The sequence below is a fragment of the Sturnus vulgaris genome, chromosome 13 (assembly GCF_052056855.1).
Source record: "Sturnus vulgaris isolate bStuVul1 chromosome 13, bStuVul1.hap1, whole genome shotgun sequence".
NCBI classification, from domain to species: domain Eukaryota; kingdom Metazoa; phylum Chordata; class Aves; order Passeriformes; family Sturnidae; genus Sturnus; species Sturnus vulgaris.
The window spans coordinates 4,048,409-4,065,589 of NC_142255.1; the positions used below are offsets into that span (position 1 = coordinate 4,048,409).

General features: G+C 42.8%; 1 protein-coding gene across 3 annotated transcripts in view; it reads right to left on the minus strand.

Annotated features, from left to right (window-relative positions):
- The window catches only part of USP3 (ubiquitin specific peptidase 3), a 74,177-nt gene that overhangs the window by 32,500 nt on the left and 24,496 nt on the right, over positions 1 to 17,181 (minus strand). The window contains exon 1 of one of the 3 annotated variants that reach the window (XM_014879132.2): positions 5,263 to 5,462. The exons of 1 other annotated variant lie outside the window; for it this stretch is intronic. In XM_014879132.2, coding sequence (XP_014734618.1) covers positions 5,263 to 5,353 — 91 coding nt within the window. In that variant the 5' untranslated portion in view covers positions 5,354 to 5,462. Of the gene's footprint in view, positions 1 to 4,799; positions 4,896 to 5,262; positions 5,463 to 17,181 lie in introns of those variants that run through there. One more of the 3 variants, XM_014879136.2, reaches the window with a different exon arrangement.

A 17,181-nucleotide genomic window follows, 5' to 3' on the forward strand; every position in this document is an offset into this window, starting at 1 on the left:
ATCTAGAAAATATTTATCACCACTAATTTAAGCTTACTGACTTTCTAAGATAGTAAGCATCTGAAAAGAAAGACTCGCCTTTTTTTTTTAATTAAAAGAAAATTTCCATCTCATCTGAAATTAAGACTTTATCTTATCTCAATAAATGTGCATCTTCTAACAGAACTGGTTCCAAAGCAGTGTGCTCTGTGTCACAGGCCAAGGTAGCTGCTGACCCCATGGTCAGTTCACACATCAGTAATCAATTCAAATGGAAAAAAAAACAACCAAACCAATTTTAAGGAAAACAAGACTGAGTCTGAAAAATCCCAAATCTAACAAGCTAACTTAAAACAATAGCCAGGGAATTAATCTAGGGAGATATAACAACCTACAGAGTTACTAACAAGCATTCCTGTATAGCAGTGACCCGAGAAATGAAAAGGTGAAAGAGTACCCAACTCTGAAATTAAAGTGACTGAATAAAAAGGGGTAATTTTTTTATATATTTACTTTGTCATTTAAATTTCAGAATAAATCTGGCAATTTCCAGGCCAAATTAATTTTCCAGATGCAGGGTGACAAATAATCCTCACACACAAAATAGAGACCACTAGGTCCACACACTGTCCATAATCTTACCCTGAGTTTACATGCAGAGAACTGAAGTTTTCATAGGAATAAGGTCCTACCTACCCCTCTCCAGTTTCAGCAAGTTTTCCCTCCTCCTAAACTACAGTAATCATGAAAAGACAGAAGAATCAGAACCTCTGGTAATAAAATCGGAAAAGCAGACAGAGGCACAAACACTTATGGAAATGCAGAAGCAACACTAAAAAGGAGCTGGGACGAAAAGGAAAGCCAAGAGGGTGAAGTCTGTACCTGTGCTTTTACACTATACTTGTTCTGGCACGGACTGCAACAGTCCAAAGCCAAAAATCACAGTGTGGCAGAATGGCATTACCTACCCCAGTGAAAGCAGAACTGTGGGACTAATTTAACTGAGAAAACAGAACCTGATGGGGGGCAGGCGGGGAAGCAGGAAAAAAAAAAAAAAAAAAAATGCAACCTGACCCAGTGCAGTCATGTTCTACTCAGCCCAAAACATTTGGTCTCAAATCTAAATAAGCACTTAGGGATATCTGGGGTTATTGTGAACAAACTGAATTTACCAAATATTTTAGTAACTTTAACACACACAAAAAAACTCGTTAACTCAGCATGTGGATTTCCATCATAATCACTGTTCACTAGGCCTCAAACAGCTTGCTCATGCTGGCTCTCCTGTTTTTCACATTCCTAGTGTCATTTCCAAATCTCACAACGTATGTTTCTGACCACTGGTGCAATAACAACTCTTATACAACAGAAATCAGAATGCAAAAAACTGATGCCAGGCACATTATTCAGCTTTTGCAGGAAACACCAGTCTACAGCCAGAACTGCTCTTCAATACCTAACAAAATTATGATATTTAAGGAGAAAAAAAAGTATTCAACTGACAGGGATCTGAAAAGCAAGTTTTAAGCATCCTTCACAAGCACAATTCCCCTTTCAAAGAACAAAAAAATCACAGAATCTCAACTTCAGCATTCGTAATCCTATCAGTCTGCAGTTGTTCTTCTAAAGACAGAACTTCAAATTCTACACTGAACAACCAACGAGCCCAGTGAGAACAATTAATGAATCCTCAACCACACAGAAAAAAGTTGGAAAACCTCTCCAGACTTCCACAGGTGTGCTCAGAAGATTGCAATCTCAGTGAGGCAGGGCTCCCCGTGGTTTGATGAGTCCATGAAAAGCTGTTGAGAAATACCACATCTGAGCTGTTCCAGAGCACTTTTCATAATTACATGATTTGCACAACAGTGCCGAAGGTGTGGCACATCATACAAACGCAACAGCTTCAGTGTGTGACACTGCCAATGCCTCCAGCTACTCTGCTTCCAACTTCAGCACAAGTGTCAGAAATAAAAGTGTGTGGAAAGACCGCACTCCAACTGGAATTAGCAGATATCTGCCCACATTATTTCACATGACAGCACTGATTGAAAGCCGTTTTCAGTTTCTATACCATTTCTACTTTACATATATATCGCCACCTAAACGCCCAATTACTACAACAACAAACTGCCTATAGATCTGCAAAAGAAAACCAAAACATGCAAACATTCTGTGCTCTCTTCTGATAATCTTGAAGCTTCTCAAAGCAAATACATGCTGCTTTCTGCACTGCTTACTGTACAGAGCAGGCGTGTCTGGATTAAATACCCAGGGGAAAGCACTCCACTTTCTGAATGAGGGGCCTTAAACTCTCTGACTGCCAAACTCCCTAGGAGGAACATAACAGAAGATGTAGAGACACTTAGAAATGAACATTAGTTATTGACTGAGAGCAAACCCATTGATATTCGGATCCCACCTTTGCTGTCAATGCTCCCTCTCAGTGCTTTTTAAAGAATATTCCTTCACCACAAGACCTCCAAAGCAACTTTAGCAGGAAGCTTTCAAGGGAAACTCATGTAGGCCAAGGGAGGAGCTCAGGCTGATACACACGTTCCTCTAACCGAGTACCTGCAGCAAGGCTTGGCTTCCAAATACCAGCACCAAACGCAACACCCCTCCACCACACAGTGACACAATATTCAAGATCAAGTAACAATATTCAAAAGTGCCTCCCCATTACCTTGTGAAGTTATTGTTGAAATCAAGAGTTTTTGTGGAGAGACAAGGAAAAGATACTTAACCAGTGCACATCATTCAGCATGGCACTCCAGCTCCACAAATCTCCACCAGATAATGATAAAAATAGCCACAGCAGTCTGAACTAAAACTCACTCTCCAACCTATTCTGCAACATTTTGTTATCACTGGCACATCAGGTGGCTGCCAGAAAGTTTCCTGGATCATTGTCCTTTTCTGGAAAGGTCAGCAGCAACTACAAAGAGGACTGACAAGTTCTGAGTTAGTTTAAGACAATGTACTTGATGAGAGCTGCTCTGTAATTACAGACTGCTGAAAACTGCCTTCCAAATATATTTATACAACTGAGACACCACCACCCCACAAAACTAAACCAACAAAATCTTAGAAAACAGCATCAAAAGTAATAAGAAATGCATTAAATGTTGACAAGGTATTAATTTACATGCAGCATTTTCTGTTTAATTTTATATTACAATGTTACATCAAGTCTAGCAAATAAGACACAGTATCTACTGTGATTTGATATAAACCAGTATTACATATCTTTAAAAAACTTAATATCACCAAAAATGAGTACAAGTAAGAAGAAGACAGTACTCTACATACTATCAGAGAGTTAATGTAACAATAATCACATTCTACTAGCTGGAAGTGAGAAGTGAGGCATTATAGCTTTACTAGGAGAAATACAACATTTATTTTTAAAAAAACCCATAATTTAATTTGCTTTAAATTAATAAGAACCTGCTTTTTGTTCACTGGACTGTTTTAAGTTCAATGTACCTAGCTTTTTTCTCTAGGCACTTGTTAAGACTTCTACAGTTATCCATGTGAATACTGTGTGACTTTATTTTCTTAAAAAGCCTTACAAACAAAAAAAAATTCCCCTAGAAAACGGTGACATCATTATTCAGTTCCCAAAGAGCCCTCACACCTTCCTCCTGCCTCGGTGTTGTAAAATAACTCGGGTTATTTGCCCAGCTCTCCCTGTACGTGCTGGTTTGTGAGAAACTCCTCCGAACAACAAAGAAAAATTTGTTCTAACTGCTGAACTTCTTTGTTGAGAAGCATCATGCATAAGAGGGTAGCCATAAATTGGCGATTATTGTAGGCTAGCATATATTTTTAGTTGTGGTACTTTTATCTTTTTTAAGTTCTCTGAAGGGTGGTTCCCAACTGACATATGCTTCTTGTTGACAACTTTGCTTACACTTGATATTCTGAAGATAACAGATGAACTTATAGAGTTAAACCTCTTGTCAATATTTTTCTTTTTTTTGGTAAAAAAATTAGAATTTTTTCCTGTACTTCTCCTTTCCTCCTAATCATTTCTCCACGTGACTCCACTGTAAAGTGTACACCCTCTAAATCAAAAGCATTACAGAGAAAAAAAACTGGTTTTGCAAAAGGAAGCAGAAGCACCACCACACCTTGGTTCCCGGAAACTGCAATCAGGGAACAAGTTAAGTAAGCAGCAGCCTTCCCACACGAAGGCACTGACACTACAAGACAAAGGAGAACTATCTCTCCTTTAAAGAAAAAAAAAGGAACACCTTAGAATACATGCAGCCCCTCAGCGCTCCCTGCTCGCTCATTCCCAAAGGAGGCTTTCTCGCTTTCTCCCAGCGCCACAGGAACAAGTCCCGCTGCTGCTCTAAGCGGGGCCTACTTCCCACGTTAAACCGCTCTGCTTCGGAGCACAGCTGAGTACAACTACAGCAAACAAACAACCACAGCAAACATCGGCGCTTATTTGTGTAGAAAGCTAAATTTAAAACACCTGGCGCACGACACGTTTAAAGGGAATGCCCCTGAACAAACAGGATCACGCGATGGACAACGGTGACGACAGGATATTTGTATTATTAAATCAAAGAGCAAAGAACTAAAAAAAAGACGACCTCTACATTCCTACCGACTCACAGGCAGGTGAGCGTGACTCCCAAACCCCCAGAGAGCGCCTTCACTGAGATGCTCCTGGGCCTGAAGGGGGTCCCAAGCGACGCCTTCAGCCGCAAGAGTCTTAGTAAAACTACACTCTCTAAATCCTTCCGAAAATGTACGTTAAAAACAAAAAGAAAATCATCTCAGACCGATTTGAAGAACACACTGACCCTGCAGCTGCGAGCGGCTCCTCTCCCCTCAGCCGCGGTCCCGGGGCAGAGCCGAGCACGCAGCTCCTCCGGCAGACAAAAGGAGCGCGGAGCGCGGCCCCGCAGAGCTCCGCGGCGCCGGGGCGGGGGGCACCGGCCCCGCCGGGACCAAGTCCGCTGCCCGTCCCGGGCCGGACAGCGCTGCGCTGGGAGCCCGGGCCAGGGCCGGGGGTGGGAGAGCAGCCCCCGCTCCCGCCTCGACACGCGGCTCCCCCGCGGGCGCAGCGGCGGCTGGAAGGCGCAGCCCCCCTCAGAGGGTCCCGCAGGACGGCCCCGGCGGCTGGGGGCCGGGGCAGCCGCCCTCCCCCGCGCCCCCGGGCCCTCCCCCGCCCGCGGGGCGCCCTCCCGCCGCCGGGCAGCGAGGACAAAGGAACGGCCGGGCCACCTCGGGCCGGGAGGGCCGCGCAGCGCAGGCCGCACTCACCGCTGCAGCACCAGGAGGAGGGCGAGCCCTGCGGGAACTTGGCCGAGTCAGGCGCGATGCAGACGCTGGAGCCGAGGTGCGGGCACTCCATGGCGGGCGCGGCGGAGCGGAGCGGGGCGGGCAGGCGGCTCCTCGCGGCGCTACAGCGGCGGCGCCCCGCGCACAACAGCCATCTTAAGGACGGCCTCCCGCTCCGCGCCGCGCGCGGCCGGGCCGGGCTTTGCGGGCAGCCGCCCTCCCTCCCTCCTGTCCGCTCCGCGCGGCGCTCCCCACCCGCCGGGCTTTGCGGGCAGCCGGCCGCCCCAGGGCCCGGCCCAGCCCGGCCGGCAGCGACCTCCGGAGCTCGGGCAGCGCTGCCGGGACAAGGACCCGGGACAGCATCCCCCTCCAACCCTGCCACTAGAACAGGCTGCTCCAGGCAATGCCCCGGCCAGCCTGGCCTTGAACACTTCCAGGGATCGGCCGTCCTCAGCTTCTCTGGGCAACCTGTGACAGTGCTTCACCACCCTCACAGGAAAGAATATCCTAACAGCTGAACTAAACCTGCTCTCTTTCAATGTGAACCCATTCCCACTTGTTCTCTATCACTTCATGCTCTGCCATATAGTCATGCCCCATCTTTCCTGCAAGGTCCCTTCAGGTACTGGAAGGCCACAGCCTGTCTGCTCCTGGCTGAACAATCCCAATTCTCTCAGCCTTTCCTCCCGGCTGCTCCACCCCTCAGGTCACCCTTCGGATCGTGCTTCCAGTGCCGGGCCCCGGAGCTGCAGGCAGCTCTGCGGGCGGGGTCTCAGCTGAGCGGGGCAGAATCGCCCTCCCCTGCAGCCCAGGCCGCCTGTGCCTCTTGGGCTGCGTGCTCCGATTGCCAGCTCGTGTCCAGCCTGGCCTCCAATGCTCTGTTCTGTAGATGCACGGCCTAAGGCATGTGCCAGCTTTTTTTTTAAAAGAGGTACCTGGCCTCAAATTTAGCGTGCTACTGAATTTCCTACTCTATGACTGTAACCTTTGAGTGGTAATAAAAGTACAGATGTTGTGTTACAGTTTTTCCAGACAATGCAGAATTACAGTTTTATCACTCAGTAATTTGCAATACCGCTATGCAGCTCCTTTTCAAATAGAGCATAAAAGTGGGGTTTTTTTAGTCTAAGGAACTGTGACAACCGCTGCATATTAGGAGTTTTAGACCTTTTCTCTTACCATAACTAATGTGAGAAACAGAATTTTGCCACTGGTTTTGCCTGTTGTGTGACCTTAGTGTAGACACGGAAGGCATCTATCTCGATGTATTTTATGTGGCATTGCACTATTTCATGGAAGAATATTTTAGAAACTGACAGTTCTATATGGATTTTCAGATGAGATATTTTAAATATTCATATCAAAGATGTCTTGGTGGTCACTAATCTCCTTGGCAAAATGCCATTCTTTACCCTTTGTTCTTTTTCACCCTATTTACACAAGGGGGAAAAATTCAGAGCATGAAAGATCCAATTCTTCACAGCATCAGAAACTACTTTGACTACACTCTATGGAATTAGTTTGCATTTCTAGCTGTGTAGCTAGAAGCAGCATTAGGTCATAGATACCAAACTGTGAATTAAATGGCTACAAATGTTCCCTTGACACAAACCCATAGATCTTCCTCACATATCCCTCATCCTTCAAACTTGTAATATTTGATCTATTAGGTAAGTAACATTCTTCTCATATACTTTACAAGTTATACAGAAAGCATATATTTATATAATTTTCTAACAAGCAAATACAAATTATCTGGGAAAATAATATTTAAATTTGCTTCAAACAACATACAAACCTTGATATACACCTAAGAATTACTTGTAGAAATTTAAGGAGCTTTTAAAAATGTGGTCATCTTAGCATGCTTTACATTAGCCAAAGGGTCCTTTTGTTTACTCTGTACCCTCTGCCACAATGTATAATGAAGACAATACATGAAATTAAAGCAGCAGTTTGACTGCAGTTGCTGTCTTTTCTAACCAATGCATACATTTAATCCTCGTGTTGTTCCCCACCCATCCTTACAAACAATGAGTAAGAAACCTCAGTTAGGTCTGCTCTTTTCACTTTCCCCTTGTACCAGCATCACTTGGCCTTCTCCAAGCAGAATAAACCAGAGTTTAACCAAGACAGTCCGTTCTTACCTCCGTGTGGATTATGTGAGAAGTATATTTAGTCTTTCAAAGTAAGGAAACAATGTATTAACAAGATTAAATATGGTGAAATAAACATATTTTTATGCTTTTGGTTGTCTGCTTTCACTTTAGCACTGCTATGACTGACTTTACGCTTTGTTCCTTTGCAAGATAATAATGGAGTTTCCTTTCTTTTTTCATTTGTGGGTTGACAGCCATTCATTGAATCTTTGAACAGTGTAATTCTGTGCAAAAATGTGTTCATTTCTTTGTTTTAGTTGCCGTGCCCACAGCAAATGTGGTAGCCTGTAAATTTTATCTCTAGCTGCCAAATACTTAAGTAAGGATGATTTTATCTGAGGGAGTCATGATGCATAGTAGTTATCACTTATGTGAGGATGCATAAGGACCGGTATAAGCATGTTTGTAATGCAGCCTCTTTGCCTACTGAAAAATAATTGATCACTAATGCAACTCTCAGCACTCAGATCTCAAAAGCTTTGCTTACAATAGGGGTAGTTTTAAGTGGCTTGCAGTGTGGTGTACATGCTGAATGCAAAGGAAAACTGGAGTAGGAGCTCTGGGTATAATTTTCCTTTTTGGTTAGCTTTTTCAGTTAGATTTCTTCAGTTCAGATCACTTGATTTGGAACCAGAGTCTGACCTCTTGCTCCCATCCTTCCTCGGATCAGAGTACTTTAGATGGTAGCTAATGTAAATCCCACAGGTATGCTCATAATGGGTGAATCAGTGCAGAACAGACGCTTGTGATTTAGCACTGTATATTAGAAATTTCTATTTAATATAGCACATCATCATCTCTACTACAACAGAGATATTTCACACAACATCCTCTTCTGGGATATATGTAGTCATCCATCTGTGCTATAGGCTCCACCTGAGAACATATGAGCTTCAAATTTGGTCCTCAATCGTTATCTTGCATATACACTAAGAATTTACAGTGGGAGTGGGGAGGTTTGCATGGAGAGTTCTTTTGTTCTGCTGTATTCCTCAGAAATAAAGCTGGTGGTGTTAAATATTTAAAAACATTGCCTGCCATGGCCTAATGATGCAGTAACAGCATTTTTCTTTGTGCTCTTGGCTTCCTTAAAAGCCACGAGATGAACATCACTCAGTAGACCAAGTGAAGCAAATTGTTGCCTTAGCTTGCACATTTGCTGTGGAAATTGGAGAGCATGGAATGAAGAAGAGATGATGCTGTACAAGTGGAATGAATGCTGACCTGAAGGACTATAGTTCAGTCTTTGCCAGGCAGTTCTTGCATATCACCTGGCAAATTATTTAAACCAATTTCTTTACAAAGTAGACCTGTTTGCTTGTTTGAAGACTAAAGTCCTTCTCAACTACAGCTTTGAAGAGGCCAGCTCTGTTCAGAGCACACACATTGGACTTTTCCTATCTCTATGAATTCACATCCATCCTCCACTTCTAGATTAAATGCATAAAGATAGAAGAAATGTCATCTCCCATGGCAAGTTTCTTCTCATTCAGAATGAGTGGGATTGGCCGATGCCCTGAGCACTCAGCTGCAATGAGTATTAGCAAACCTTTTGCTCTGAGCACTGGGTTTAACCCCAAATGGCAACTAAGGCCCACACAGCCTCTCACAGTGAACACTGAACACAATACATGCCAATCCAGACCTAGTAGCAACTTGATAGATTGGGCTTTCACCTCTAATTTCCCAAAGATATGGTGCTGAAACATTCAGGTATGATGGCAATAGTGATGGAGAAGCCCAGCACAAGGAAGTGAATCCTTTACTCGGTGTAGATGCAACTCTGAGGCAGGTGCTGGCAAGCAAAATATCAATAGAAATCATCAGAATATAGGTAAGTTGTAACACAAGGTCTCAGCTTAATAAAACCTCTACTGAAGCTGGCCAAGCAGTTCTGTGAGTTCTATGCCATCTGCAGTGGACAGAAGCTTAGCTGCAGGCAGCTGTGTATGAAACTACTCTAGAGCATATTAAATTCCACAAGCACATTTCTGCTGGCACATTGTCTCATTAAGTCTATTTCCATTTCCTATATACTTCTGAAAATAAAGCTCACACACTTTTTCAGTGTTTGATCATAAGAACACAAGCACCTCCCTTTACAAGGTTCAAGATTCTTCTCTAAAGCGCAAGATCTCCAAGGTGAAGGACAAAGAATTGAAAAGTAGGCATCTGTGGCAGAATGTGGATCCGGGGACTGAAGCGTGCAGGGTCAGGACAGGGTTCCCAGCGCGGCGGGGACAGTGCCGAGCACACCCCTTGAGGGCGGTGTGACACCAGGCACGGAGCAAAGCTCCAGGGCACCAGGACGGGTCCTGCGCTCTCCCTGCTTACACCGGCACTGCAAGAAATCCCCAGCACTTCTTCTGCCACGGGATTTATGGTTCTCCGCAGTAATATGGAGGCATCCCTCGTTTCTTAATGAGTTGCTTCCTGTGGGAAATAAGGTTAACTTTGGCAGTACAAATGGCATTGGGCTGGTGCAGATTCCGTCAGAACAGAAGATTGTCTTTCTTTTTTGATGTATAATTCAAATCTGTATCTGAGATCTCATTTCTTTAATTTCTAAGAGCCCACGCTAATTTTACGTCACTTTTCCAAGGATTCCAGAAGCATCTCATTGAACAAAAAAAGGCAGTGCTTTAATTCTGCCCCAAACTTTACCTGCTCTTCACTATCCCAGCTCAGGTACAATGTAAGGGGATACATAAAGGTGAATATGAGTCATCTCTGTGGTGGGTTTTTTTGAACAAAAAATGAAGATGTGACAAACAAATGGTACAAATAAACTGAATGGTTTTCATAAGGTATAATTCATACAGACAGAGTGATTTTTAATTCACGCTTTAAACAAATGCCTGAAAGTTCTCATATGTCTGGCAGCTTTCAACACTAGCTTCATCAATTGTTGACTGCCCTCCAGAGCCTGCTCAATAATGCAAGTGCATCAGGGTGACATCCAGCAGTATTAATTCATGTCACTGGCATTTAGCTTTTACTGTATTTATTATGTAAACTTTATATTACATTGTTCCCAAAGGCAGTCTTGAAAATAATGATTCTGTACTTCTGCTTAAGTTTCTTTAAAGATCAGCAGACTTTATTTCATCCCATCAGGATAGAACATTTTAGAGCCAAGATAACTGATTTCTCTTCATCACAACTGAACATGGCTTACTCATTAATTTTTGGCAAATGGGAGAAGTACAGGTATATTAAAAAAACAAACAAACAAATAAACAGATAGACATCTCAGCTTACATACTGTATCAGAGCATGGAAAAGAACTTCAAGCATCCTGTTGAAAGAAAACCTAGTAGTACCTATTTGCCTGGAAAACATCATAGTTGGAACCAGCTGATCCATTTGATCAAGGAAGGGAAAATTGTTCAAAAGCACTCGAGTAACTCAGAACCTAAAACTCGCTGGTATTTCTTGTGTTACGAGGGGCAGACCCATAGCTGTTTCTAAGCCACAGGTAATGCATGTTTCAATTACATTTCTATTTCACTGCTATGATTAGTTAATTAACAAATCTAAGGACAACAGACGATAATCCAGACACAAAAAATGTAAGAAGTATTACTCTGGTAATAATCTGGGAGGATTAGGAAGATAATGAAATGGTATAGAATTATACTATTTCAGATAAAATTTAGGAATCAGAATGCAAAATCTACTTGCCAGTGAAAAGAACATGTAAAGAAACCACTGTAAAATAAATATTTAAATTAATTTCTGAACTCCCATCTCAAACACAAATGGAAACTCCCAAGATGAACTGAGTGATCTAAAATGAATTTTTTCACCTCTAGCCTCTGCTATATCTAATCGTATATACTAATTTTATCTGTAGAATATTACTACAGTAAAAGTATCCTATGTATCTATCTACTGTAATTCTACACAAATGATACCACTTTTCTGTTATATTCAACAAGATTGTTGATATTCAAAACACTGTACAAGCCATTTCTGCTTCTTTGTTTGCTGTAAGCTACAAAGACATCCTACCTCTCTGCTGCATGTATTTGCTTCCAGTTTTGTACAAGGAATTTTGTACTGTTCTGCACACAGATCTTGGTTCTACTTTACTGTTCACAAAGAACTGTAAATGCTAACACAAAAGGTGTCAGCATCTCAGAGCATTTTGGTTCTGAAGTGTTTTGACTCCAAAGCAAAATATCCCTGGAAAAACTTGCTATTATACACAAAGACAGTATACACACTTCAGTGATAACTAAGAATGAGAATAACTAGAATGAGACTTTTGTTAGCAAAATGGCACATTTTATCCTGTTTGGAGATCAGCTCATTACCAGAGAAACAGGAATTTTCTTGCCATGTCACTAGGATTACATTATTTGTTATTATGTTACTCTGTTGAATAGCAATGTTGAGTAGCAATCTGAATTGTGAAATAGGAGACCATTGGCCCAGATTTCCTTTCCTCACTGCCTTCACTTAACATTTGTGAATTCAAGGACTGAACAAAGCTTTCTGAAATGTTTCTGCTTTAGCTGGAACCTGAAACTTGAGATGGCAAAGTCTCAAGGGAGAGGAAGATGTTCAGCTGGTTCAGAAATAAGAAGCTTTCAGGCCGTCCTGCAAGCAGAACTAAATATTTGAAAGAAGTCTTGCCAAGCTTCAAACACTCCAAGTTCCTGGGGTGATGATCAGGCTGACCCCAAACTTTGCCATACCCTTCCTGCCACACCTCCCTTCTGCCTGAGCACCACCCATAGCCAGAAGCAGCCTGGCTGGCTGGGGCTGGGGCACTGTGCTGCCAGCAGGCTGCTGTTCCAGGCAGCTCTTCTGCCAATGCCCAGTTACCCCTGGCTGCTCCTACAGAGAGAACTGCCCATCACCTTGGCATGGCAAAAGGAGCAGGTACTGTTGATGCTGCTGTAAAAGCAGTAACAATATTAAACCACAAGGTATCTATGTACAAGGAACACAGGACTACCTGCAAACTTCTTCCTGCAAGCATGTGCACTGTGTGCCTTTTGTATCTGTTGTTGGCACATGCTGCTTACAGTGTTTACAAATTATTCTGTTCTCAGAGACACCTATAAACATTGCAATAGTTTGAGATTATATTTACTCAGCTGACTACAAGTTATCAGGGCTTGTGAAGATGCATCACTAAGGGCTGAAATAAGAAGGGAAATTAAAGAATCCATCTGACTTATCATCATCTGGATAGATTTGTAGAAAATGTGGAAGTGCAGATAATGTGGAAAAACTCTTCCTGCATTGCCTGTCAGTGAAGAAGTCATTGCCATTCACCTCTCTAAGCAAACAGCTGCAGCATTTCTTGTTTCTAGGAGAGGCTGTTCAGGAATGTTCTCACTCTACATCATTGGGCTTTGAGCCTATTTGCTATGATAATGTGGTTATCAGTGTGCATGAAATATCACATTGCATCTCTGGACACAAGGCTGCTACAGCAAACAAGGTGGTGGGACAACTCCAACAACTCCATGTTCCAGGGCTGCCTGCAAAAGCTCTTGGGGGAAAGTTTCAAACCAGCAGCTGCACCAGTGGTGCACTGCCTTCCCAAAGGGAACACAGGCCTGCAGACGGGGGCTCCCTGCATTCCTGGATGACAACTAATATTTTGAAAGATTTTGGGGACATGTTATTAAAAAGTAAGCAGACTACATTTAATTTAAAAGTTTTTCATGCCTTCATGCAAAAAACTGGCTGACATTTCTCTCTCTCCCCACTTCTAATTCCCTGGCTTTTGAAGTCATTATGAAGGATTTACATTTCTGGAAAACTACAACACTGACTTCTTTCACATTGGCTTTTAAAGCCAACACATGACTGGCAAAGTGTTTACCAGCCAACCACACCAAGCAAGCTTTTTATGTCTCCAAAGATAATAAAACAGTGCTTCTGCACGAAGCTCCACAGAAGGAGATGGCTATTTTAATCATCCTGTAGTTTCTTAAGCATAGGTTCTCCTGTTGATTTAGAACAGGCTCAACCCAGAACACTAAGCCATAAATACATTTGGAGCTGAGGCTGAAGCAGAACTAATATTCATCTCTCTAGTTTTATTTTAAAATATACCTTTAGATCTCTTGATGTGCAGCAGAGTCAGTGAGTCACTCCAGACAATTTAAAGATATTTTGGAAAAAGCTGTAAAGTGAGTTTTTGAGTTTGTTTTTTTTCTTCCTTTTTTTTTTTTTTCCTTTTCTTCCAGTCACAAGCAGACTTGGCTTTGTTATTTGGGTTTTTTTCCATAATAGAAAAACTAGAGTTGCATAGGAGTTAATGAGCACATAATCTCCTTCAGTGACACAGACACTCCAAGTGAAATGGAAGGATGTCTAGTTGGACTCTAGCCAGCCATCCTGTGTTGATGGAGCTGGTGGAGCAGTGACAAGGGTCCTCTGCATCCTGTGCAGCAGCAACTGCAGTGAACCTCAATGCTCAGAGCAAAGGACACAACTGGGAGGAGGGAACTGGCCATTTTTCCACACTTCCCCAGTTCATATTGCCTTATGGGTCTGACTGGCTGCAATTTGGAAAGTATGCAGCACCTACAGGTATTTACAGAGGTGTAGGGACAGAAATGAAGCAGAAGGAAGTCATTCCCAGAGCCAGAAAGTGACAGTCAGCATGGGGACTCGCAGCAGCCTGCCCCACTCACTCCCCTGCCCTGCCAGCTCAGAACCAAGACAAGGCCAGGGCAATGTCTCTGTCTTCTCTACAGCAAGGCTTTAGTCTGGCTGCTCCTAGCTCGAGCCAGCACCATGACCATGCGTGGTGAGTGAAGCAGACAGCAGAGGCCAGCAACAAAAATGGTCCTGTTATTCTGAGGAGTATTTCTGGCAGGATCCAGGGGTGCAAAGCAGTGAGGAGAAAGCTGTGTTCCATCTTTAGTGGAATGCCTCACTTTGCTGTACTCTATTTCGTGACTTGTTTGCTTGAGCCTTTTTTTAACCATGCTTTTGGGCTTTTCAGTGTGTGCAGACAGGACAAATATAGTGACTTACAAGCATATACCTATTATTTAGTTGTTATATAAAGCCCACCTGAGCACACCATGAATTCACATTTTAGGTTTGCTGGAAACTTCTGCTGGAAATTTGTTCTGGGCTGTTGCCACCTTGCAAGGATCCATTCTCATCCCCCCCATGAGGCAAATCCTCAGCTTGTTTTTAAATTACTACATAGAAGCCCTGTTAGTCACAGCAGTAACCACAAAAACCATTTTGCCTTTGAAATTCTTATTTCATGCAACTTTCCTAGGTAACTTTTCCTAACAAAGGATACAATTTGTGCTTGTCATGTGGTGGCAGGGTCACCATCCTGTTGGTGACAAGGAAATTTGTCGGAGCCTATTTTAGATAACAGATCTTCTTGCACATGATTCATAGCCATCACAATGAACAACACAGCCCACTCCCCTGCACGGGCCCCAGGAGCACACTCACATCTGAGGTGACTCCTGCCCTCATCCACAGAATGAGCCATGCCCTACAACCATGCAACCATGCCCTACAGGCCAAAGCAGCATATCCACCTCATCCCCGTGACTGAGAGCCTCTGTTAAGTCATATTATCTATTAGCACAGAAAAACTTCATTACCTTTGTACTTAATCAGTTTGTTATTCCCCACATGTAAGTAAGCAGATACTGAACAGGTCTTTTTCTCAGAAACTGAATGTAGTGCCTCGAAATTACCTGGCGATATATTTGTACTTTGGATTCACCTGCATGCCAAGATTAGCAATATTTCTAACTGGTTATAGTCACAGACACTGTAAATACTGCATCCAGTCTGCTTCTTTTATGGGTGCAGTCTAACCTATTCTAAGCATCATAGTTTAGTCTTCTGTTTAAACACAAGTTGGGTTTTCCAGCAGCTGAAACCTGAAATCAAGTTGCTTTACAGTCGTGTTTTACTGTAATAGGATCATTTCAGTCCAGAAATGCAAGAGAAATTAATCCTTCTGAAGACATACACTGAACAAAATCAATACATGTACTCAGAGGGAGCTTTAGGTCTGTGCCTGATGTGATCTTACATGCCCCTGTAAATCTGTTTGAGAGCTGACTTCAGGGAAGACAAGCACTAAATCTAAATATTAGTTTGAACAGAAAAAAATAAATTGGGGAAATTGATTTGAATTTGTACAAATGGTCACACAACAGTGCCTGACCTTCTCTTACACTTTCCTGGAATTCTGCTTTGTTCAGTCTGCCAGTTCCCAGCTCATTTAGCATCTTCTTCAGAATATGCAAGAACTCTTGAATATGGCTTCATTTAGCTACTCTGCCACAGCAGAAACTTCTTCCATGAGGACATAATATTTTGGGGAAGGCAGATGGGAAATTGGTAACATATAGGGAATTTCAAGAGGTAAAATAATTTAGAGGGCAGAGCACTGGATTTATGAATTCCTGCTCTAACTCTATAGCTTGCAATGACCAGGGATCAATATCTTGGTTTTGTGCAACATCTGTAGTATGGAATGTTTTTTTAAAAAGCAGTTTTTACCTTGAAAACTTGCAGAAGTAATGAAAATGAGGCAAAAGCCAAATGAAAACAGATCAGAAAAATATCTACCATTATGCACTGCACCTCAGGATGCACATTCAGATGTGATATAAGCAAAGATACTGGACAATTTCCTGAATTTCACAGTAACTTAGAAATGTTGTTTTGTCAAGGGAACAAGGAACTTGCTTGAGATACAAATCATAAAATCCCATAATTTGGAAACGGCCAGTTTAACAATAGAGTGCCCTCAAAGATGTGCCATGCCCCAGGTCACCATGCTCCCTGGAGCCTTCTTTGAATCAAGCTGCTGAGAGCCTCAGGAAGCCCCACTCAGTGCCTGAATGGCTGGCAACAGGACCTTATTTTCTGTTTTATTACAGCTTCATCTCTGAAGTTAAATACACCAGGAAGAGGGAGTGAGTGTGGTCAGTCAAAGGCTCATAGAATTTGCAAGTGAAAACTCCAAATGTACTCTCTAATGAGAATGTCTCATCTCAGCCATTTTCCTTGAACTTGTCCTGTCTACTTTCCACTATCACATCAGTCTTTGCATTACTACTGCCTTGGCAAAACACCACTAAGGTTAGAGGACAGTAAAGTTAAAGACTGACAAACCCACACTGTAGAATTTCAGCCTGACCTTTCACTCTCGGCATGCAAATCTACTCCTACTCATGAGCCCCCCCCCAGTCCATAAAAATGCTGCTCTGTCTCTGCCTTGGCCTGGTGTGGAAATGAAAACTGACTGCTAGCAACCTAAAATTTCTTAAAACCAGCATAAAATGCAATCTCTATGTGGTTTGTGCAGAATACAGGCAGGTAATGTGTCAGGGAGCTTTTTTTCTCTTTTTCACAGCTTATATTTGGGAAGCAAAGAGCTTTCTCTCCAGCCAGCCTTGAAAGCACAGCAGTGAATGAAATTCCTCTCATAGATGTGAAGCCAAAATGGCTTCTGCTATAGCAGGAACTTGGGGAGGAGAGGTACAGTTGTGAAAATGCAAAAATGGTCTGAGAGAAATTCTAAGAATCAGAGCATGATTCACCATGGTCAGTGTTCAAGAACACTGGCAGAAAAGATGAAGGAAGGAGATAAGAAAGCCCTGTTTGGCAGATAGCTCAGTCCATACACTCCTATACAACACTGTCTTTTTGTGGAGCAGGTAATTTTCAGCTCTTGATACCAACCTTAGCAGCTTGTTAGACAGGCTGCTAGCTATGTGAA